Below are 20,490 nucleotides of genomic sequence, written 5' to 3' on the forward strand. Positions count from 1 at the left end.
AGAAAGTGTGGACTACAGTCACTAATGCCAGGAGGCAATTCCAGCTCTTATTGATTCACGAACGCGGCTGAAACACTTGACCCGTTGACTAAGACGACCGGCTCATTCATTCGTTTGTTACTTATCTTATAAGACAATCTTTTTATTTTATAATGTCGTGGTTAACTAATATCTTTCAAGACGGGAATATGACACTTTCAATGGATAATTTCCCGATTCTATTCGGGTTACTGTACGCGGTTACTGTAGCTCTGTTAATGTTGCAAATAGTTGAGGAAAAGGCAAAGGTAAATTTTGTTGTTTTTTTTTATATTTTTGAATATTTTATTAGCATTATCAATGAAATTCTCGAGAGTCTGAAAATTTCTCAATTTCAAAAGTAAATTCCAATAATCGTGTTCCCCTCAAGCTATTTATTGGAGCCCCTCATAAAAAATTAAGAGGTGTTTAAAGCTGAGAAGATTTATTAAATTTTAAAATAGACAGTAGAACGGATCGAATTTTTTTTGGGAAAATGTGTTTTTTTTGAAAAAAATGCGAAATATTTTATTGGAAAATGTTTGACTTTAAAAAAAAAAACTTTCGAAAATTTGGTGAAAATTAACTAAATTTTCTTTGGAAATTTTCCCAGTTTTACTTTCTAGAGGTTCACTAAATTCCTGAATGCATGCCAAAATGTATAGAGCTAGGTGGTAGGCAGGCATGTAGGCAGGCATCTTGACATTCTTTTTTATATACAACGTTTGCAGGCTCATTACCAACTAAAATTAATGTGCGAGTCTAGTGAGGAAATGATTAAAGAGCACCAGAAGGAGATGAAAATAGAGAGAAGTAAAATCAGCAATCATTTAATCAAAATTCGAATGCATCAAAGAGATTTTGTGGCAAAAATTGGTGGACTTCAGAGAAAACTGAAAGAGCGAAACGAGGTGATAAAGGAATTGAGCCAAAAACTGGAATCATTGGAATTTGCGGAGGAAGATGCAAATGAGTTGGTTGATGATTTGGTACAAGCCAGAAAGATTATTAAAGAGGTTCGGATTTCTTACATGGAATTAAATTTTAAAACTATAATTTCAGAAAAACGAAATGATTGAACTGCTTAAATTCGAGATCGAGTTCAACAAAACAAATTTCCAGAATGACTTAAAGAGTGCGTTGCAAGGAAGTGAAGAAGAAAATAAGGAAAATAATAAAATTAAAAGTCTTTTTAAAGTTAATAATATTTAATTTGTCCATATAATTTTGAAATAATTTTTGATTAACTTAATAAAGTATGGCAAGGAAAAACTGTATGTATCAGGTACAATTACATGTTTGTTAGAGTTGTTGGCAGGCAGGCACGTAGGGAGATATTTATGCTGATTTGAATCGAATCATTTTTAATCCAAGCCACAACCGTGATTTTTTCACAGGATTTTTAAATGTTGGACTATATTTTGAATAGGTAGGAACATAGATAGGCAAGATTATAGTCATGAAGTAGACATGACTATAATCTTGGTTTGATGTAGGTTTGATGTAGGCAGGCATGAAGCAGGCATAAACAGCTTTGAATTTAGATTTCAGAATATCAAAAACTCATTCTTTAAAACCAGAACACTTTCATTTTTTGGCGATCAAATAAAATATTGGAACCGTGAAACACCAGTAAGCAACAATGAAATTAAAAAAAAAAACAAAAAAGAGAGTAAAAAATCAAATCTATGGATCATTGGCATATGGGGACAAATCTCCAATAAAGTTCTCCTGAACTTCCTCCTCCAATCCACATGGTCTTGTGAATTCTTGTCCTTTCTCGTGAATCCATTTATTTGAGACCCATTTAACTCCTAGAAGAACTGGACAAGCAGCATGACGGGTACGAAGATCTCCTTCTCCATCTCTCTGAAATATTTCCAAATTGCGAGGAAAAATAGAAATGAACACTTACTCTAAGATTATACCAGAAGAGAGCATCATTTTTCGATGGGAATACAGCAGTTCCAAGATGATTGAAGACGGTTGCTCCTCCGCGTTCTGGTTGACTCATCTGAAAAAAATTGTTTGGTTCAAGGAGAAACAGAGGGTTCGTTCTAGTTATCTGACAATGTGTTTGATCTACAGTAACTGTCGGGTTTTCGCGTCTGTAAAATGTGACGTCACACACACTTTTCTCGTAATTTAGGTCAGTACCAAAAGGATATAAACATCAGTTTGTAAACTTTTCAAATATTACTATTTTTTCATCTATTTATTTGTAAAAATTATGAACCCAATAAGTTTGAAAATTTCAAAAAAATCAAAATCTTGAGAGTGAATGTTTGACTATATTTTGAACGATTTTTGCTCTTTGAGTTTAAAGTAAATTTTGATATTGTTATTTTCAGTTTCGAATTTATCGAATTTCCAGAAGTAGGCATTAGAAAATACATCAGTTTCAGCTAAACAATCATAAAAAGAAGATAATTATTAGATTAAATAATAAAAATTGTTCGATAGAGCCAAAAAACTATAAAACCTCATTTTTAAATATCAACAGTAAAATTTTAAGACCCCTTAAAAATTTTCCGTTTTCTCACAGCTCCCACGCGCTAAAATCACAAATTTAAAAGTTCAAACGTTAAGATTCCATCACATACTTTTGGATTAGCACACCTCATGCAATAACAGCTAAAGAATTTTCATGCAAATAAAAAGTTCGTGATGGAATCTTATTAACCATTAATTATAAATGAAACATGTCTCACATAGAATAAAACAGTCGCAATTCGGTTTCCAGTATTGAGCGTCTTGAATGCATTCTTCTCTTCTTTCTATAAAATACGGAAAATTAAAATTGAATCGAAAACTCACATAGAATAACACAGTGGCAATACGATTACCATTTCCACCGTACGATTCGGCAGTTTTTCTCTGAAAATTAGCAGCAAGACAAGTCAGCAGGAAGGCAGTAAACCAACCAGTGACATGTCGTAATGTGGTTCATAGTGACCACCGAGACCGTAATTTGCAATCTGAAATTATAAAAAAGAATTGAAAATTGTTATTACCCGGGCAAAGTCGAAATGTGGGTCGTAGTGACCTCCAAGACCGTAGTTAGCTACCTGAAACAGCAACAATTTTGTTGAAAATATTATAAACTTTAATTAATATTTTTAGTAAAACTTGGGGAATCCTCTAATGCCTATATTCTAGGCTGTAGGCATTGAAGGCATTTTAGACCTTTTTGCTGATGTGACTAGCCTAGAAAACTCAAAAATGGACACAAGGAATTTTCAATTTTTTGTAAAAAAACGAAAATATCTAAAAATGGAAATTTTAAACGATTTTTCGATTTTTAGAATTTCAAGAATTCTTCGAGTTTTGTCTTTGAAAATTAAAAGTTTATCAAGAAAGTCTATGAAATAATTTAATCCCCATTTTACATTTTCTCAAAATTACGAGAAACTGGCAACTTTCGAAAAAATAATGTAAATTCATTGCCCGAGAGGATTTCACAAGGAAAATATATAACTATAGTGCGCATTTCCGTTTCAACACAAAGTCGGCAAGCACGTACCTGCCTGCCTGCCTATCTAACGCCTATCATAAAGGCATGAGGCAGGTACGCAGGCATTTATGTGCCTTCTTAAAGGCCTTAGCCATGTTGCAGGGCTCTTGCTTACCTGAAGCTCCTCTGAAGTAGCCTGGTTCAAATTGGTGAAATCTTCAATTCTTCTGTTGACTCTATCAATAACTGGATCCAAATCTCCCTTCAACCAAGCACTGAAACATTTTTGATTCAAGAAATTTGATAATCAACTTGATTTAGTTAATCTTTCAACTCAAAATAAATCAAACAAAACCGTTCCAAAAAACTTAAGCACAAACCTTTTTGAGATACGGTACGTGGCATGTTCCAGCTCGCCAGTTTTCGAATTTTGGACAGTTGCTCGCTTCAGCTAAAAAATAACACACTTCAGGCAACAAAGGAGAAAGAATAGAAGTTGAAAAAGAAATCAGTAAGTCAAATATCTAATTTTCTAAGTTCACAGCATGTTACTGTACAGTTAAACGTTTAATACCTTTCACCTCTTGGCAATTCGATAGTCTACAGTAACCAGGCTACCATCAGAATCCTTTACTGTAGCACGTTCTAGCTTAAAATTATACAATTTCTAGTTTCAGTATTGTACTGAAAGGTATAGTTGCGTGAGTGGGAAGATTGTACTAAAATACCCAAAATAGTCAGAATTTCAGAAATACCACACAAAAATCGATATTTGAACAACATTATTTTTCAAGGGGGTTCTCATTTTGGATGATGTTTGGAATTCGAATGAAAATATTAGTCACATTTGAAATCTAGCAATTTCTCGATTTTTGCCATATTTTGGTGGTATTTTGGAATTTCAGTTTCTTTTTGTATTTTAAAACAAAATCCCCATTCACCGTACTTTATTTCTAACTTAACTATCGAATAATCTAATTTTCGCACCTTTGGAGAAGCCAACTCCTTGATAACCTCGATTTCAGAATCATGAATGACATTCTTGAAAAGAACAGCCAATGGATCGAATCTAAGAATCTCGACCTTGATTGGAGCAAGCTTCAGGAATGGCTTGTCTCTCTTCAGATAACATCTCAGCTTGTTCTTCCATTTTGGCTCAACTGGTGGAATCTCTCCCCGACACAAAGCTTCATATGCATCTCTCTCAACAATTCCATCGTACTCAACTCTCTGCAAACAAAAATTTAAATTATAAAATACTAAGCAAAAAACCTTGTTAACAATTGGTGGCAAATCTCCAACCATATCCTTTCCTTGAAGCATGTCCTCATACCATTTCACATTTCCTTTGGCTCTCGGGTGATTTGGAGCAATTTTTGCGAGTCGTTTGGTGAGAGAAAGTGCACGACGAACATTTCCTTGTTGGTAAAGAGAATATGCAAGATACTCGAGAATTTCCCATTCCTCAATTGTTGGTGGGTTCTCGTTTTCGATCTGGAAAATGTTTGATTAGGATTTGTTGTTGGAATTTTGCTATGGAAAAAGTCCAGCTTAAGGTACGATAGATCATCAATCAAAAAATTGAGTAAGTACAAAGAAACCACCGTTAATATGATAGTTCTCGTAGTGGTGCATAATTACAAATCTCAAGCAGCAAAAAACTTACTTTTTATACGAATAAATGGAGTTGAAAATGCTTTTCGCTTCCTGCGTGCCTGCCTACGCGTTTAAGTGCTCATATTTTTTGGTTTTAGGTTCGGCTTGAAAGCCGTATTTTCTAAACCAGGCTTACCTTAACCAACGCAACCTGCATCCACATCAAGCAATGATAATAATCCTTCTGGTTATATGCAGATCTTCCAACTTCAAAAGTATCATGTCCAGAAAGCTTATTAGAAACCTTTTCTCCTCCAATAATACCATTTGACAAATCAAGAGTATCAAGACTGTAAGTATCCTGGAGTCTCAGAAGAGCAGTTGCTGCTCCACTCAAATCCTCTTCTCCTGGGAATTTGACCTCACTACGAACTCGGTTATCAGTGATGTTCTTGAGGAAAGTTGAAGCTTTGTTATTCAACATTATATTTTCGACTTTCTTCCATTCGGTTGTTAATCTTTTGATGAGAAGATAAGCATTGATTGGGTTCGTCACAAATTCTGGACCAACTGATTCGGCGTGAGCGTTTCGGTGCACGTATTCGTGAGCGTATCTGTAAAATGATTTGTTTATTTGAGTCACCTTGATGTCCGAAAATGTTTAGTTTTTGTTAAAGTGAGACTTTCATGATATCACGTATTTCTTGGTATTGGCGAACATTTTTATTCTTGGTGTGTGTACAATTTAGAAATTTAAGAATTTTTTGTGGCGTTTTGGTGGCCCTTGCGGACTGTCTAATCAAAAATAACTTGTTAAAAGTTCAATAGATTTTGTGTACTTTGTCAATCGGTAATCGTGTAGGCAATAGACAGGCGTAAGATGTGCCCACGTGGAAGACTTTTTATCAAAAATTTAAAAAAAAACCTATATTTCGAACCTACCAGAGGGGACATTTGATAAATATGGAGTTCAATCAATTTTGAATCAAAAACTCAACAATCAGCAAAAAACTAATTTTTACTGTAGCAAATGTTTTCATCTGTTGAAGAAACATAACTTTATTTTCTCCCAACACATGAAAATCAGAAAATTTTAATTCTAGATTCTGAGAATTGGAAATTTTGTTATAATCTACAATTCGGTTACTAAACGGCATTCTATCCCTGGAACCTACTCAATTTTGCAGTTCTACAGTACTCACCTCCTCAAGTCATCCAGCCTGGCTCTCTCTGCTTCGATATATTGGTCGATGATTGTTGTTACATCCTTCTCTGCTCCCAGCATATGCTGAAATCTCTAACTTAATTACATAATCATAGATTAACTACTCACCTGCAAATCAGCAATTGCAGTGAACAAATCTGCATGAGCAAGTCCTGCCAAAAGGCAGACTAGCAAAACTGCTCTCATTCTGAAAGACAAATCGATTTGTTTCCGAAATTTGAAAAGCTGTAGAACGTGAGAAATAGGGGGTCAAAATCAGTGCACAACTGACATGTTCGAGGTCAAAATCGGTGGCGAGAGAGTGAGAGACTACGAGAAAAAGATGAACACAGCAGATGAGAAGTGTAGAGAGCAGCCGTCTGCACCAGCACTTTTTGTATATTTTTACAATTTGAGGGGGGATGATGATGAAGAGGGAGGTGTACGTGGAACGGATGTTGAAGTTTATAAACAAAAGTTGCATTGTGTGACACATTTATATGAATATATTTATGAAAAAGAAGAATAGACAAAGAATAATAGAGTTTAGCATTCACCTGTCAACCTTGTCTGGAGGCAGGATAGAGTTAGGCCAGACACCGCCTGTCTATATGGGAAAAGTTCATTCCCATTTTGCCAGTAGGCACGTCCGTCGCCTTGTAGGCAGGTAGACAAGTATGTACCTACATAAAGGCCTACGTGATTTATTGTGTGATCCTTTTTTCCTTATCTCTGGAGCTTCAAAAAATGGTTTTTTTTTTCAGAATAATTTAATTCCAAGAGTTCTAAAATATGAAGGAATAAATCTAGATGAAACCGCAAAAAACTATCTCTTCCAGTTTTGATTAGTGCCTCAAAGACCAAATAAATATAAAAGGATATCTGAGGTCACCTTAGATCTCAATCTTTTATAGATTACCACTACAGAGATATAGATGAACTCAGTATTTTTTTGTGGAAAATGTATGTGTTCAAAATGCGTTTCAAGCTTTTTATACAAAACTTTAAAAAAATTATTCAATTTTTAGGTTCATAGTGTTCCAAAACTGTATGGTCATCTGATTTTTGGAAACATTTCACTTGGTTATGCCTTATTAAAATTCTGTAAATATGGTTAATAGAGAATAGAAAATGGTAAAAATATACTAGATAAAATGCGAATAAATAATATTATTTTCAACAGCAAGACAGATTGATAACCCTTGTTTACAGCATGATGATTTCAGATAAAATGAGGTTTCTTAGAATTTTTAGAACTATAAATTTCAAAACCTGGACTAAAAAAGTTAAATGATACACTGACATTCGATTTTTAATTTTTACATTTTCAAGTTTGATTTTAACTAAAAATACAGAATGTACACATTCCTAAAGAATATAAAACCTTCAAACTTTGGAATATATGTCAAGATTAATAGCGGATTCGCTAAAAAAAACAGAGAAAAGCAATCAGACCGTCTAAGGTGATGTGGAAGTCTTTTCGCCGCGTCGCGCGATTCTCGAAGAAGAAGAAACTTCCTGATTGCCTGCGTTTCCGATCTCTCAATTAGATTTTGCACGTAGGAACGGACGGTGTCTTCTCGATCCAGTGGATGATTGACCTCCATTAACAATACCAATAACTAGGTTGAATCGCGCAAGATTTATGGATGACGTGGAAATGAAAAGAATGAAAATGGGAAGGTGAGGATAATTGGAGATTGATGAGGAAATTGGGTATTAATTAGTTTTCAATTTAATTAAATTAATTAGGGGGAATTCAAAGTTTTGAGTTTTCTTAACCAATACATGTATTGCAAAGTCAGATAAAAAGCTAAAAGTAGAAAAATTATGATGAAATTCTTTAATAATCATAGAATTTGAAAAAAAAAAGAATCAGATAAAACTTGATTTTCAGCGTTTTCAGCTATAGACTATAGTCTAAAGCTTTGATATATTTTCATAGATCTTTGCTATTTATTAAATTTATTAAATTGATTAAAACAAAAGTTAATCTTGATTTAGACGGAGTTTGTTGCTCCACTTCCAAAACGATAATTCAGGTCTTGAAAAAATTAAATAAATGTTAAATGAATTTCGGTAAATTTCCTGACAATTTCAGTGTGCTAGCAAAAGCATAAATTTACTTGTAATGGTCCAACATCACCGAAAATCACAATAAAACAATTAAAAACTTTTCTGAATCACCTCTACGATTTTTGAAAGGTTTCAGTCAAAGTTTTGGTTTGGTACACTTCCTAACCTAATATTAAATGAGTCAATTGAAAACTTCCAAATTTCTAAAATAAAAATTTCGACACATTTGGAAATATTGAAGAAATGTTGCATTTTCAAATCACTGTGACATTTGAATGCAATAAAAGCTGTGTAAGAATAGTTAGAAATTTGTTGAATAAACATTTTTGGATATCTTCTGAAAATATATATAGGAATAACTGGCGATTTGCCACTTTTTGACTTAAAAAAAGGCAACTTTTCGGACTGAAAAACCAAAAACGGAAGCTGAAAAGGCGCGAAGCCGCTGAAGTGTGTAGATCTTTATATAAGATGGGGGCGCAGACGTGAGAAGAAGCCGAGACGGTTTACACCCTGTCGCACAGTCTCTCTCTTCCTCCTTTATTTCCAACTTCTACGTGTCAGATGCGCAGTCGACGTGCATATTCCGATGCCTACGTGACTGTGATGCTGCAGTTTGGTAGTAATGTTTGTGAATAAGAAAGAGGATGAGGAGACGCCACCACTCGATCAGCGGGTGCCAGATGGTGAAAGAGAAAGACCAGAAGCACTAGGCAACTGGGAGGAGGAGAAGCGGATTGAAAAACTTTCTGAGGATGTGATGGATGAAAGGATATTTGGAAAAGGAGACAGAGACCGGTATTACCGGAAGAAAACTATTAATTGTTTTACAACTGATACGGTTTCTGAAATTAAAAATATTGGAAATTCATTTTTCCATCGTTGAAAACAGGGCGAACAAAATAAATAGGAAGAAGTCTAACATTTAATAGTCTTCAAAATGATTTAGATCTAGACTTAGGCAAACCTACGTAGTTGGTACTGCCTGCCAATGAGGCAGCCTATACCTACGCGCCTAGCCCAATCTTAACCTTTCAGGTAGGCAGCTAAAGTACCAACCATTTTCCAAAACAGGAGAGATTTGAATTACTTTTTCAATTTCCTTCATCAGCATATTGATATGATAGAATTGGCAAAAGAAATCTAAAAAAAACGGAACTGGTCAGCTAAACAGGTTTTCTTTCTCGCTTGATGGGCAGAAAGGCATCCAAATCTAATGAATTTTGTTTCGTTGTGAAACATGAGAAATTGAGGAGAGGACAGAAAAAGGGAAGTGCCAAGAGGAAGTAGATGTAGGTAAAATAAAGATGAAAACTATAGACAGAAAGTAATAAAAAAGGAAGGCAGCACAACCGAATAAGTGTGAAGTTTTCAGGTACATCGTAACGCCTTTGTGCTTGCCAGAAGATTTAGGCAAGCTTGTAGGCGCGAGGCAGGCAAAGGTCTTGAGAAAAACTAATATTTTTGTGCCTTCCTCTGATTGTGAGCAAAAATTAAATGATTTCACAGTCCCGAAAATAAGTGCTGTCGAAAAATTATTTATTTATTTTGAAAACTTTTATTCGCAACTTAAAAAAATAAAGACTCGAACTCAATAAGAAATTTGAAAATGAGATAGTTTTCAACTCACTTAATTTTAAAGCCTAGAATTAAAAATTAACAAAACAAAAATCCACGTAGTACCTTCCCTAGTGTGTCAAATTGAGATTACATCTCCTTCTTACCTGCTTTTGTTTCTTTTCTCCCCAAATGTTCTCACTCATCCCGAAATTCATTCAATTTTCCTGATTTTTCTCATCCTGGTTTCCCTTTTTCCACTACTCCAAACATGATGATCGATCGACGAAACAAACGAAGTGTTCATATATTTTTGTTACTTATCACTTTTCTCGGAATTTCAGGTGTTTGCTTCTGGTTTTATAGGTAATTTCTTAAAATAACAAATATTAAAATTCTGAAATTTTACAGCAATCCCGACGATGATGTGTTTGATTTCTTTCCACGTAAGTCAAATAAATTTGGAGCAATTTGGAGCAATTTAAAATTTATACATGAAACTTTTAAAAAAATTTACCTACTCAAATCTATATCTGGCAACAAGAAAAAATTATATACCTTACTTATACCAAAATGTGAAATATTTAAAATTTTCAGCTGAAGTAAAAGCCAATCAAAGAACAGAACAGCAAATTGCGCTTGAAAAAGTTCGACAACTACAACTGAATGGTAAGTAGAACAGAAAAACAAATGTAGCTTGAGAAATAAAAATTATCAACTATGAAGTTGTAGGAAAGCAGGTGACAATTATTTAGGTAGATGAAATCTGTCAGAAAAAATTACCTTACAATCCGAGTTATACCATTTAAAATTATTTGATTTTAAAAAAATCAGGATTTGGAAACGTGGCGGCTGAAACCTATTACGATGATCAACCAAATAGACATAACTCCGACAACTCACCAAATTCGGAATTCGAGAGCGCAAAAATCCTTTTTCAACAAAGGAATTTATCGATAAAAAGAGACAGTTGGTTATATTTTTTTTTCAAGTTTTGCAGTTTTCAATTATTGTCAGCCACGTGTGTATAATTCTTGCAGTTCCCCTGAATGAAAGTGGTGAAAAACTGACAATCGATTCGTTTTATGATGACAAGTTGAAACAGAAGCAGGAAGAGGAACAAGTTGTCGTGCCGAGTAAGCTTTTTTAAATTTTAGTCATCTGAAATTTTTCTTAAATATTTGGTCAATTTTAATTTCAGGACCTGAAATTGATAATGAGGAGATAACAACAATAAACCTTGAAGAACGAATGAATTCAAAGTTTGCAGAAACTGAAAAAGGTTAGTACTTTACTGAATAAGTTGGTACAGAAATTTCAACTAAATGTTTCCGTATTTTTTGCTGAAATTTTTTTAAACTTTGCTTGAATTGCCAAAGTTAACTATTCCAGGTACCGAAGATAATCACGAGGAGCCGACTACAATTAAATTTGAAGAAAATACGACGTTGAGAAACCCTGAAAGTTCTGAAAAAGGTAGAACTTTGGAATTTTATTCCCCAGTCATGTCTTTCCTCTCCGTGTGTGCCTCAGCCATGTCCCGGAATTTTTTTTGGAGAATTAAAAAATTTATTTAAATTAAAAAATGATTAATAAGATATTTCAGAACCCAAAATTGATCAAAATGATTCGATAACCATTAGCTTTGAAAAAATGTTGACTCCAAAAAATGAAGAGTATGAGAGAGGTTAGTGAGATTTAAATTTTTACAGTATAATTTAAAAAAATGTACTTCACAAGGATTTCATGAAAATATATTAATAACAACACGAAATCACTAAATATAATGATACAGAATTTCAAATTTTAAAACCATTGCCAATTTACTGTCAATAATTTTTGAAATTTGATTTTAGAGCAATTTTGCATGTTTTAGAGCAATTTTTTAGAGCAATTTTGCAGAAAATTCGAATAGTTGACGCATACATAGTTAGAATATATTATAAAATTTTACTGTTACAGAAATTTGATATAATCTGCAAAATTGAATCACTTTGTAAAAAACTATCGTTCTGGGCTCCTCGATGTCATGCATGATTCAAAGTAATTTTTACGATAGTCTGGTGCACAAGCCAGTTGAAATTTAGACGCCCCCGGTTTTTATCTAAAATTTCAAACAATAAAGTATTTAAGCTCACCTCTAAAAAAGGTCCCTTTTCAAGTTGATATGCATGTTTTCCTTACAATTAGTTTTCTCCCTTCATTCATCATTTATAAATATTTAAATGAAGTCTTATTAAATGAGACCACCCATCTTCGTTCCAAATCATCCACTTTATTAAAAAAAAATCATCATAAAAAGTTCAAAAAGTAGAGAGATAAAAATCGTCATGCAAAATGTGGATGTGAAGTTATTCCTTTTTTCTCTTCTTTGAAACGAAACAAAATGACCATGCCAGTCCGTACAGAACATGTAATCGCTTATAGAAATCTAAACAAAAGAAGCTGTCGTTTCTCTCTTCCCTGTTTCAAAATATCAGATTTATTCCGTCTTCTTGACGTTCTGCTTTTTCACCAAAAATACGTAAACCTCATTTCTGATCATTCTCATTCCACTGTTGAATGAGATTTTGATGAAATAGTGGTGACATAATCCACAATGAACCCAAACTATTTATTAAGATCTTGTTTATATGGTGTCATATTCTTTTCACTTGTTGTTACTGCTAAAATTCTAATTAGTTATTATAGTTATGGTAAGCTTTGTATTTCTTTCATTGTTGGTTTTGGGTTTTAAACTTTTGATAACTCTCTGATATTAGCTTTCAAAGTCTTTTTGTTTCATAAATAAGTTGCCCCAGAATGAATTTCTATGAATTTCTAGTGTAATTCTCAGACTTTCTTGACATCTAGATTTTCGGTAAATTTGACACTGGCGATTTTGTACTCGTATAATTTAAAAAAAAAACTGTTTAGAACTGAGAAAAAACCCGTGAAAATGTATTATTTCAGAGGCAAAACCCCTTCAATCTGTGTATTTTCGTAATTGTCTTCCGTTTTCATTAGATATTTTAACAGAATTTTCTTCATTTTCCAGATAGTTCTGATAAACAATTCTGCGCTAGATTCTGTAATTTAAAGTTCTCACTAAACCACCCAATAAAAAATATTTTCTAAAACCTTTATCTTCCAATTTTTAGGCGCAGAAGAATCCATCACTGCAAGTAGTGATGATTTCGAGATGATTCCAAAAAATGAGACAGATTCATTGGATATTATTGGAAAATCTGAAGCAGTAAAATCATGGCTTGAAAAACGAAAAAATCTCCCCAAATCACTATCAGAAGTAGAATCATCTCTTCATGTTGATGAAGCTGCTCAATTAAGTCATAAAAGAAATCAAATAGTTGAGCCATCAGATCCAGACATTGAGAGAAGACAAAATCGAATGCACCAGTTTAAGTTTTAGCTAATTTTTGTTGGTTTTTTTTTTGGAAATTGTATGAAAATACTTGAATTAAATCTTAAATTTATTAAACTTTAAACTTTCTCAAAAAAAAAAAATTAAAATCAAACATGTGAGGAAACTTTTAAACTAATCGTTTCCACGTTGTTCAGAATGCTGATCAATTGAGCACGAACTCTGAAAATTGAAATATATTAGTTGAAATTAATTCAAAAAAATACTCACTTATCCTGACCGGATCCTAAGCTCTCCAGAGCTGTCATCACAGATTTCTTGGTTTCTTGATTCAATTCCTTGATGGATTTCAGAGTTGCTGTTGTTTTTTCACTGCTTTCGCGGGTCTGAAAATATTTTAGCGTTGATAATTTGATGACTGACTTTTTCCTACTTTTGAAACAGAAAATTTTTTCTACGAGAAAATTTCTAGTTGTAATTTATTTTTCGAAAGTTCAAATGAAAAAATAGTAACTTGTACTTTGTAGTAGGCACATGTACGAGGCATAAGGCAGGAATATTTTTTTCCAATAACAATACTGTAATGATTTTTTCATATTCAAAACTTACAGAACTTCCTTTGGTAGACATTGCAGTTCCTTGTGGTGCATCAAAAGCATCGGAACGAATAACTCCAGTCTTTTTATATCTCTCAATAACATCCAACATTCTCTTTTTTGGGCCGTATGCAATGTTCATATCAACAAAATCTTGCTCTTTCAACTCAAAAAACACTTCCAAATCGACATTTTCATGTTTAAACTGATCGATGTATCGACTTAAATCCATTTCTTCCAACAACTCGGAGAGTCTTCGAGGTCCTCGATTTCCAGTTTTAGATGATTGTTTCGCAATCTCGGCTTGATGTTCGCTGATTAGTTGTAGAATTTTATTGTTATCACACGCAAGTGCAGCTGCATTTTCTCCTTTTGCATTTTTCAATTCAAGATTTCCTCCTTTCTCTAAAAGTGCAATAAATGTGATTTCATGCCCAGCCATTGCAGCTTCATGAACTGGTGTTGTTCCTTCGGAATCTGCTGCATTTGGGTCACATCCGGCTGCCAATAGAGTATCCACAACCTTAAATTGCACAATTTTAACGGTTTAGGCCTAGCTACAGTAGTGTTCTGTACCTATGGTTTCTGTTCATACTTAAAATTAAATAAAAATGGCTGTGCATTCAATGAGCGTCACATGTGAAAAAAGTTCAAGCATAAAAATAAAGCAAATAGATTTTTTGGTTAAATTAATTTAGATACACAGGTGATTCGCGAGTACGAGTTTTATGCTTCATCCGAAGTTCGCGCGTGCTTCGAATGGGTACTTGAAAACATAAGCAAAAATGAAGCAAAATGCTCGTCTTTGCGAACAAACTCGAGCATAAAGGGCACATTGCGAAAACAATTTATGCTTCCTTTTTTAACTTATATCAGCTGAAAAATTTAATAACAGTTGATAGTTCATATAAATTTTATTTTTTAAAAAAATTAAACAAATTTTGAAAAAAAAAGGAAAAAAATCGATAATTATTCGGACGCTCGGCGAAGTCGCATTCGGAGATCACAAATTGGGATTGCATCCATCTCCAGATATCCAGTGTGATGAATTAGAGACGATTTCGATGCAACTGTCGCGGCTACTTGACGATGACGGTTTAAAGTGAGATTATGACGAGCTGATCTTGGATTTTATCTGAAAAATAATAGTTGGTTATCGAGAATCCAGTAACTTTTCGAATATTTTATCAACAAAACCAACCGTTTCCCAAGTTTTCCAATCAATAACGTCGTTCATTCTCGGCGGGCTTTCCGGTTCATCCAATTGAGGCTCAATGCCGGCGTTGAGCGTTTGGCGGATTTTCATCATCGGAAAAATCGAATCGAGCCACAATTTGAGATGCTTGGCAAATAGCAACTCCGGTGAGAGATTCCATATAAACTTTAGACGTCTCTGGAGTTTGGATGGGAGTGCTGCTAATTCTGAAAATTCGAGTTGATAAAACTTTGGGTTAAAAAATTAATGATTACATTGATAAATTGAGCACAAATTTCCGACTTCCGGTCTTTAATTGTAGCATGGAAGCGAGCAATCGGATGGAAGAGCACCGAGAAGAATTATCCAGATCGTTTGGCTGAAAATCGAGTTAATAAAATCAGAATATCAAAATAGCAGCAACTTACTTGGCATCAGTGTCAAAAGCAGTTGCGATGGATTCCGTGTCGGATCCGCTGATGAATCGACGCCTCAACGTCGGAAATGCTGAAACACGAGTATATTTACGGAAAATAATTATTTTTGCCAAAAAATCAAAGAATTGGTGAAGAAAACTATGAAAAATCGAAGAAAAAGAAAACAATATATAAAAAATAATTTCGAAAATGAGGAGGATTTACGGTAAAGAGGGCGCGTAAGGGGGGACCCTTATGAATTTCAAAAATCCGAAAAATTTTTTTTTTGAAAACTTGCTTTTAAATCATCAGATACAGTAGTAAATGATATTTACTCTATTTGTGTCAATTTAAACGTTAGAAAGAAAGTTTTTAGCTGAGAAAATGACTATTTCTTGAAGGGTTCAAAAAATAGTATATGTTTTTGAAGCTGTGAGCGTCCTTGGACATACAAGATATCAAAAAACGATCAACTACAAATTTGTTTAGCTTGTTATGGAAAATGTTTTAAAAATAAAAAATTTTTCTTATATGTGTAATGTGCCAAAATATGGCTTGTTGAAGTCAGTGATGTTTTGCTCTTACTCAACTGTGCCCACTTCTTGAACATGCAAGATAGAAAAATATTGCCAACTAATAACTCGTTGTTCAGTTGATTTCTGACAACTTTTCAGTTGAAGAAAGTTTTGTATTTTACGTCTCAAGGAAGTTAGGAGCTCTCAAACATACTATGTTTCAATGACCCAACTCTAGACTTTCCATGATTTCTTGGCTGAACATTCATTGTGAACTCTCACACTTGTAGAAAATATCAAACTGATCATTTTCTACACGTTCACCATGTTTTCGAAAAAATTTTCAAAACAAAAAAATTTCATCAAAAATTTTATATCATAAGGGGGGACCCTTATGATTTTCGAAATCTGACAAGTTCCTTCTAAATCGAGAGTTTTGTTTTTCAGAAACTTTAGTATCAGCAAAAAAACAGTCAATAAACAGAGAACTCAAACAAAAATGGCTTTAAACTAACTGAAATGAGCACTTTAATGATGGGAATAACGGCCAAACAAAATGCGCACATTGCGAGAGTTCGCATTGTGCCCTTTATGCTTGCCACTGTGGCGCACGTTTTCGCAAACACGAGCATTGTGTGCGTCGAAGCATTTTGCTTACACTGCGAATCACCTGTGTACATAAAAGTATTTTGTTGAGATCATTTTTTCATCTCGTTGTCAGTTTCTTATGAAATTTGACAATTTCTCGAACAAGGAAAAAATTTGTACACAATTTCCCAAGAAACAAGGACCAGAAATTCTTTGAAAACATCCACCAATATGCCACTTATTTTTGTTTTCAAAATTTTGGTTCTTTTATAAAAATAACTTACCACATTCTGACAACAACTTGATGCGTAATGAATTGCTTGACGTTTTTCTTTATCGCAAAGTCTGGGATTTGCTCCTCTACCTAACAACAATCGAACAACCTGAGAAAAATAATTAAAAATTTTTGATAGATTCCAAAAATCATAAAACCGACGCTAATATTTCCGCATGCTGAAGCCATCATCAGCGGAGTTTGCCAGCGGCTTTCTGTAGAGTCATCAACCTGCATTTGAGAGAAAATCAATTTTTGGGGAGACAATCATTCAAGAATTTTGAATCATCTTTCAAGATCTTTTGGTTGAAAAAATACGGTTCATTTTTTTATATTTTACAGCAAAATTGTCACTGATTGTTAAAACTTCTTGAAATTCGTACCTTGGCGCCATTATCCAGTAAAAATGCAGCAACACTATTATGGCCCAAATAAGCAGCATACAAAAGTGGCGTCCATCCATCATGATTCTTCATAATCATTGTATTCGGGTTAATTTTCATTAATTCTTTAAGTTTATTCTCATCTCCAATACTTGCTGCAGTACATGCATCCATAAGAACATGATCTTCATTTCGAATTATTGGCATTGGTTTTGAGAAAATATCATTAAAAAGGTCAGTATTGCCAGATCTACTCGATGGAACATATGTGACTCCGGGACGTTCTTGTGAAAAACGGACACGAAACGACATAATCAATAATAAGATGTTGGAAGAAATAGAATAAGAAGATAATGTTGATAGATAGAAAATGAGATCATCATTTTGGAACTAGTTTCCCGTGATTTGAGAGACTGTAGACACAGAGAGGACAGTTTTTGAGGGGGAAAAAGTGGATGACTCATGATAAAAAATAATAATTGTATTAGGTTGAACCGGAAGTCTTTGTGACTTTTTCAATCATTTATTTCTCGAAGCAAGAGAAACGACAGGAAACCAGTCACAAAGACTTCCGGTTCAACCTAAATCTTTTTTGAAACTCGCGTCTAACAACAATCAAAACTATACTTTCAAGATTGCGAATTATGGGTGCTCGCCAACTGCCGTTCGGTAATCGAACCTTCGGCAATTTCGGCAATTTCGTCAATTGCCGAAGTTGCCAATTGATGAATTTTCAAATTTAGAACGGTAGATGAATTTGCAAATTTAGAACGGTAGATGAATTTGCAAATTTAGCATTGAAATAGTCATAAATGAATAGCTGTTTATAAATTCTGAAATACCGCTATATCACACCAATGTAGCTCTGTGGAGCCATTTTGTGGGTGGGGCTTTAAAGATATTATAATTTTTTGCGACACTATTTGCTACGAGACCTTGAGGGGGAAATGTTGAAAACACCTAAAAATCTGTCTAAATTCGCCAAAGTTTCATACATATGGTGCTATAAATACAACGTTATATTGAAAAACTTTTAGAATAAAAAACAAAGAAAAACCATTGAAAATCAGAGAAATACAATTCAATTTAAATTTCTAACTGTATCTTTGACAGCATTCGATGATAAATCATCCCATGAAGCTTTCAATTGATTAAAATATACATCAGTGTGCTAATTCATTTCCACATTAATATCCTCTCCAAATGTCCCTTTCAATTTCCTCGAACTATATCGAACACTTTGAATTTTGTTCGGTTTTCTCAACCCTATCTGAAAAAATTTTGAGTATGACCGATCACAATGACTAGTCACTCACCTTGACATATATTCTATGAAGCTCATTTTGCCATGCTTCACTCATTTTGTATGTCAGGTAAGGAGCAAGGAAGCATAATCTGTGACGAATTATTGGGAATGGGCAAAGAAAATATTAAATGAACTTACAATGTGAAACTTAAATCAAAAATAATTTGATAAATTTCTCGTAACAAAAAATTTGAATTGAAAGAGTCGAGGACAATGGTTAAGGTACAAATGATGGGGAAAACAGCCATTACGAAAAGGTAGTGCGAGAAAAACTGAAAACATATATTTTGTGAATTTATGTTGAAAAATTATCGAATTTTCTGTACGTGCGCATTTTTGAACAAAAAAACTATGTAACAATAATAATCATTGACTAATAAGAATATATTATGCATGCCCAAATTTGCAGTCCTCAACGTTAAATTCTACGTCGCCGAGAATACGTACATTTTGCGGGCGGAGTGAATCCTATTATCGCTTCGAGATCTTGAGACCTTGGCGGGAATTCGAATTTACATTTTTTTTTAACTTCAGTGTTTCGAAGAATGTTTGCAAAACTCGAGAAACTTTTTACTAATAGTTACTCACGAAATGTCGGTCATAATATATTTTTCCATGGCAAGTATGGAATGCACTTACTATTAGTTAGTTAACCGTCTGTTCTAAAGAAATATATAATGCTGAACTTTAAAACATCCTTTTAAACTTCTATTGTATCGCTCACCATGTAAAGCCGAAGATTTTCAGAAATTTGATATCGTTCTCCCAATGAATATGAATGTTGGTCTACACGATTATTATAGTAATACCTTCGATTTGTTCGATACGTTATTACTGAGACAATGTAGCATACAAAAATAAATGAGAAATGACAGACACCAAAATATAACACCATACCAACTGAAAATCCAATTAACGTTTTGATTCATAACATATTACCCTACCAGAAGTAAAGACAGTTGATGCTATAAAGGATAGTATTATTAGAAAAATTATTATCAAAAATGGAATGATTGGCCGCTGATTTTTCTCATAATCCTTCACATAATATGTTGCGCAAAGACGCTCCAACATTATTGCAGTCAGTGCAAAAAGAGCTAAAAAGTTAGTTTTCACGATTAAAGACAAGTCTACACACGATTCAACTCACGAGGGGATTTTATAAATGCACGAAACATAAAATAAGATGGTGGCAGCAATCGAAGTTCTGAAAATTAAGGATTTTCAAGAAAGTAGCCTGTTGTCTATATTGAGGAGTAGTTTGATTGGATTTTTTGAATTTTAACGCAAATATGCATTATTTTTGAAATTTACATTTCAAATATGCAAACAAAAAAAAACTATATTCCATTAAGTTCTTTCTGTCTTTTAAAATCCATGTTTTATTATTTTTCACCGAAAATTTCATACATTTAAATACTTCTAAAAGTTTACCTTCTCTTTTTTCAAAAATTCCACAGACATTATCAATTATAATATAAGCTGAACTAAACGGACATGTCGCATAAATAGCTTGATGAAGAATTTTAATGTTATTTTTGTAATGCTTCACTCGGATAGTTACATATAAATTGAAAATATAATATAAAATTCTGAAACATTGTGTGAACCTATTGGATGGGTATTCTCGACTGAACTTACGAAATGACGTTTGATATTGCGACAAACGCGAACAATACTGCGAAAATAGGGTAATATTCAGTTTTATACAAAGCATGAGCATCAACTTTCATTTTTGGCGACCTTAAAATCAAGGAAATAAAAGAAAAACGAGAAGTCGGAAACCAAAAAACCCGTCACGCTTGAGATACCGATGTCTGAACCGAATACAAAGACATATATGAGTACGTATTCCCACGTATAATGAAAAAAATATTGAGCGCTGAAACAAAAAAAAACAACTGAAAACATACAGCTTTTAATTTCCGATGAATATATAAGTGTCTGATTG

The 20,490-nt window shown here is 33.6% G+C and overlaps 5 protein-coding genes, 5 non-coding genes and 1 pseudogene across 14 annotated transcripts; 5 read left to right on the forward strand and 6 right to left on the reverse strand.

Annotated features, from left to right (window-relative positions):
* The first annotated feature begins 118 nt into the window (after window positions 1–118).
* Window positions 119–1,289, forward strand: F35G2.3 (uncharacterized protein). Its single transcript, NM_069915.3, has 3 exons — window positions 119–287; window positions 750–1,034; window positions 1,081–1,289. The coding sequence occupies exons 1-3, from the start codon at window positions 201–203 to the stop codon at window positions 1,228–1,230; spliced, it is 522 nt and encodes a 173-aa protein (NP_502316.1). The 5' UTR covers window positions 119–200; the 3' UTR covers window positions 1,231–1,289.
* A 300-nt stretch (window positions 1,290–1,589) lies between these two features.
* On the reverse strand, window positions 1,590–6,480 carry phy-2 (Prolyl 4-hydroxylase subunit alpha-2). Its single transcript, NM_069916.7, has 11 exons — window positions 6,402–6,480; window positions 6,271–6,356; window positions 5,265–5,682; window positions 4,745–4,966; window positions 4,460–4,702; window positions 3,853–3,923; window positions 3,648–3,747; window positions 3,033–3,086; window positions 2,730–2,795; window positions 1,934–2,032; window positions 1,590–1,887 (listed from the first exon to the last, which is right to left on the reverse strand). Exons 1-11 carry the CDS (start codon window positions 6,477–6,479, stop codon window positions 1,705–1,707), a joined length of 1,620 nt encoding a protein of 539 aa, NP_502317.1. The 5' UTR covers window position 6,480; the 3' UTR covers window positions 1,590–1,704.
* 21ur-8543 lies at window positions 4,153–4,173 on the forward strand. The gene has a single exon (NR_056789.1).
* A 1,389-nt stretch (window positions 6,481–7,869) lies between the features above and the next one.
* F35G2.12 lies at window positions 7,870–7,937 on the forward strand. The gene has a single exon (NR_056790.1). It is a non-coding gene; the product is annotated as an Unclassified non-coding RNA F35G2.12 (non-coding RNA).
* A 964-nt stretch (window positions 7,938–8,901) lies between these two features.
* On the forward strand, window positions 8,902–9,036 carry F35G2.9. Its single transcript, NR_056791.1, has one exon. It is a non-coding gene; the product is annotated as an Unclassified non-coding RNA F35G2.9 (non-coding RNA).
* A 1,065-nt stretch (window positions 9,037–10,101) lies between these two features.
* F35G2.5 lies at window positions 10,102–13,382 on the forward strand. 2 transcript variants are annotated; one of them, NM_001083216.2, is made up of 9 exons: window positions 10,102–10,271; window positions 10,317–10,351; window positions 10,503–10,574; window positions 10,740–10,874; window positions 10,946–11,041; window positions 11,107–11,187; window positions 11,298–11,381; window positions 11,512–11,592; window positions 13,046–13,382. In NM_001083216.2, the coding sequence occupies exons 1-9, from the start codon at window positions 10,177–10,179 to the stop codon at window positions 13,312–13,314; spliced, it is 948 nt and encodes a 315-aa protein (NP_001076685.1). In that variant the 5' UTR covers window positions 10,102–10,176; the 3' UTR covers window positions 13,315–13,382. The 2 variants fall into 2 exon arrangements, with proteins under 2 accessions (NP_001076685.1, NP_001076686.1); NM_001083217.3 differs by lacking the exons at window positions 10,102–10,271; window positions 10,317–10,351; window positions 10,503–10,574; ... (3 more) ...; window positions 11,298–11,381; window positions 11,512–11,592 and adding an exon at window positions 12,328–12,601 and having other exon boundaries at window positions 13,046–13,380.
* On the reverse strand, window positions 13,358–17,605 carry mlt-3 (SAM domain-containing protein). The gene is made up of 6 exons (NM_069918.4): window positions 17,234–17,605; window positions 17,013–17,081; window positions 16,861–16,959; window positions 13,876–14,385; window positions 13,537–13,652; window positions 13,358–13,488 (listed from the first exon to the last, which is right to left on the reverse strand). Exons 1-6 carry the CDS (start codon window positions 17,543–17,545, stop codon window positions 13,416–13,418), a joined length of 1,179 nt encoding a protein of 392 aa, NP_502319.2. The 5' UTR covers window positions 17,546–17,605; the 3' UTR covers window positions 13,358–13,415.
* On the reverse strand, window positions 14,828–15,564 carry Y39C12A.2 (annotated as a pseudogene). The gene is made up of 4 exons: window positions 15,486–15,564; window positions 15,333–15,436; window positions 15,064–15,284; window positions 14,828–14,997 (listed from the first exon to the last, which is right to left on the reverse strand). Coding segments are annotated over exons 1-4 (574 nt in total).
* Window positions 16,677–16,697, reverse strand: 21ur-10699. The gene has a single exon (NR_056792.1).
* A 604-nt stretch (window positions 17,606–18,209) lies between the features above and the next one.
* On the reverse strand, window positions 18,210–20,272 carry sre-18 (Serpentine Receptor, class E (Epsilon); the record flags this gene model as incomplete). 3 transcript variants are annotated; one of them, NM_001307201.4, is made up of 8 exons in its annotated part: window positions 18,210–18,503; window positions 18,550–18,628; window positions 18,678–18,811; window positions 19,264–19,439; window positions 19,484–19,636; window positions 19,690–19,746; window positions 19,974–20,131; window positions 20,181–20,272. In NM_001307201.4, 8 exons carry the CDS (start codon window positions 20,270–20,272, stop codon window positions 18,405–18,407), a joined length of 948 nt encoding a protein of 315 aa, NP_001294130.1. The 3 variants fall into 3 exon arrangements, 2 of the variants coding, with proteins under 2 accessions (NP_001294130.1, NP_001293900.1); NR_131614.1 differs by lacking the exon at window positions 19,974–20,131 and having other exon boundaries at window positions 18,403–18,503; NM_001306971.3 differs by lacking the exons at window positions 19,264–19,439; window positions 19,484–19,636; window positions 19,690–19,746; window positions 19,974–20,131; window positions 20,181–20,272 and having other exon boundaries at window positions 18,405–18,503; window positions 18,678–18,787.
* On the reverse strand, window positions 19,324–19,344 carry 21ur-12482. The gene has a single exon (NR_056793.1).
* Window positions 20,273–20,490: the final 218 nt, after the last annotated feature.

This window comes from Caenorhabditis elegans, chromosome IV (assembly GCF_000002985.6).
Source record: "Caenorhabditis elegans chromosome IV".
In the NCBI taxonomy this organism is placed as follows: domain Eukaryota; kingdom Metazoa; phylum Nematoda; class Chromadorea; order Rhabditida; family Rhabditidae; genus Caenorhabditis; species Caenorhabditis elegans.

Excerpts from the sequence above, each read along its gene's own strand:
- F35G2.5 (NM_001083216.2), top strand. The coding sequence starts at position 10,177 with ATGATGATCGATCGACGAAACAAACGAAGTGTTCATATATTTTTGTTA. Across the intron at positions 10,875-10,945 it reads TTTATCGATAAAAAGAGACA|TTCCCCTGAATGAAAGTGGT; the intron begins GTTGGTTATATT and ends TAATTCTTGCAG. Across the intron at positions 11,188-11,297 it reads GTTTGCAGAAACTGAAAAAG|GTACCGAAGATAATCACGAG; the intron begins GTTAGTACTTTA and ends TAACTATTCCAG.
- mlt-3 (NM_069918.4), bottom strand. The coding sequence starts at position 17,545 with ATGTCGTTTCGTGTCCGTTTTTCACAAGAACGTCCCGGAGTCACATAT. Across the intron at positions 14,386-16,860 it reads CAAGTTGTTGTCAGAATGTG|GTTGTGGATACTCTATTGGC; the intron begins GTAAGTTATTTT and ends GTGCAATTTAAG. Across the intron at positions 13,489-13,536 it reads TTAGGATCCGGTCAGGATAA|AGTTCGTGCTCAATTGATCA; the intron begins GTGAGTATTTTT and ends TTCAATTTTCAG.
- phy-2 (NM_069916.7), bottom strand. The coding sequence starts at position 6,479 with ATGAGAGCAGTTTTGCTAGTCTGCCTTTTGGCAGGACTTGCTCATGCA. Across the intron at positions 3,748-3,852 it reads ACGTACCGTATCTCAAAAAG|TGCTTGGTTGAAGGGAGATT; the intron begins GTTTGTGCTTAA and ends AAAATGTTTCAG. Across the intron at positions 1,888-1,933 it reads TCTTCTGGTATAATCTTAGA|AGAGATGGAGAAGGAGATCT; the intron begins GTAAGTGTTCAT and ends GAAATATTTCAG.
- F35G2.3 (NM_069915.3), top strand. The coding sequence starts at position 201 with ATGGATAATTTCCCGATTCTATTCGGGTTACTGTACGCGGTTACTGTA. Across the intron at positions 288-749 it reads TAGTTGAGGAAAAGGCAAAG|GCTCATTACCAACTAAAATT; the intron begins GTAAATTTTGTT and ends CAACGTTTGCAG. Across the intron at positions 1,035-1,080 it reads CCAGAAAGATTATTAAAGAG|AAAAACGAAATGATTGAACT; the intron begins GTTCGGATTTCT and ends CTATAATTTCAG.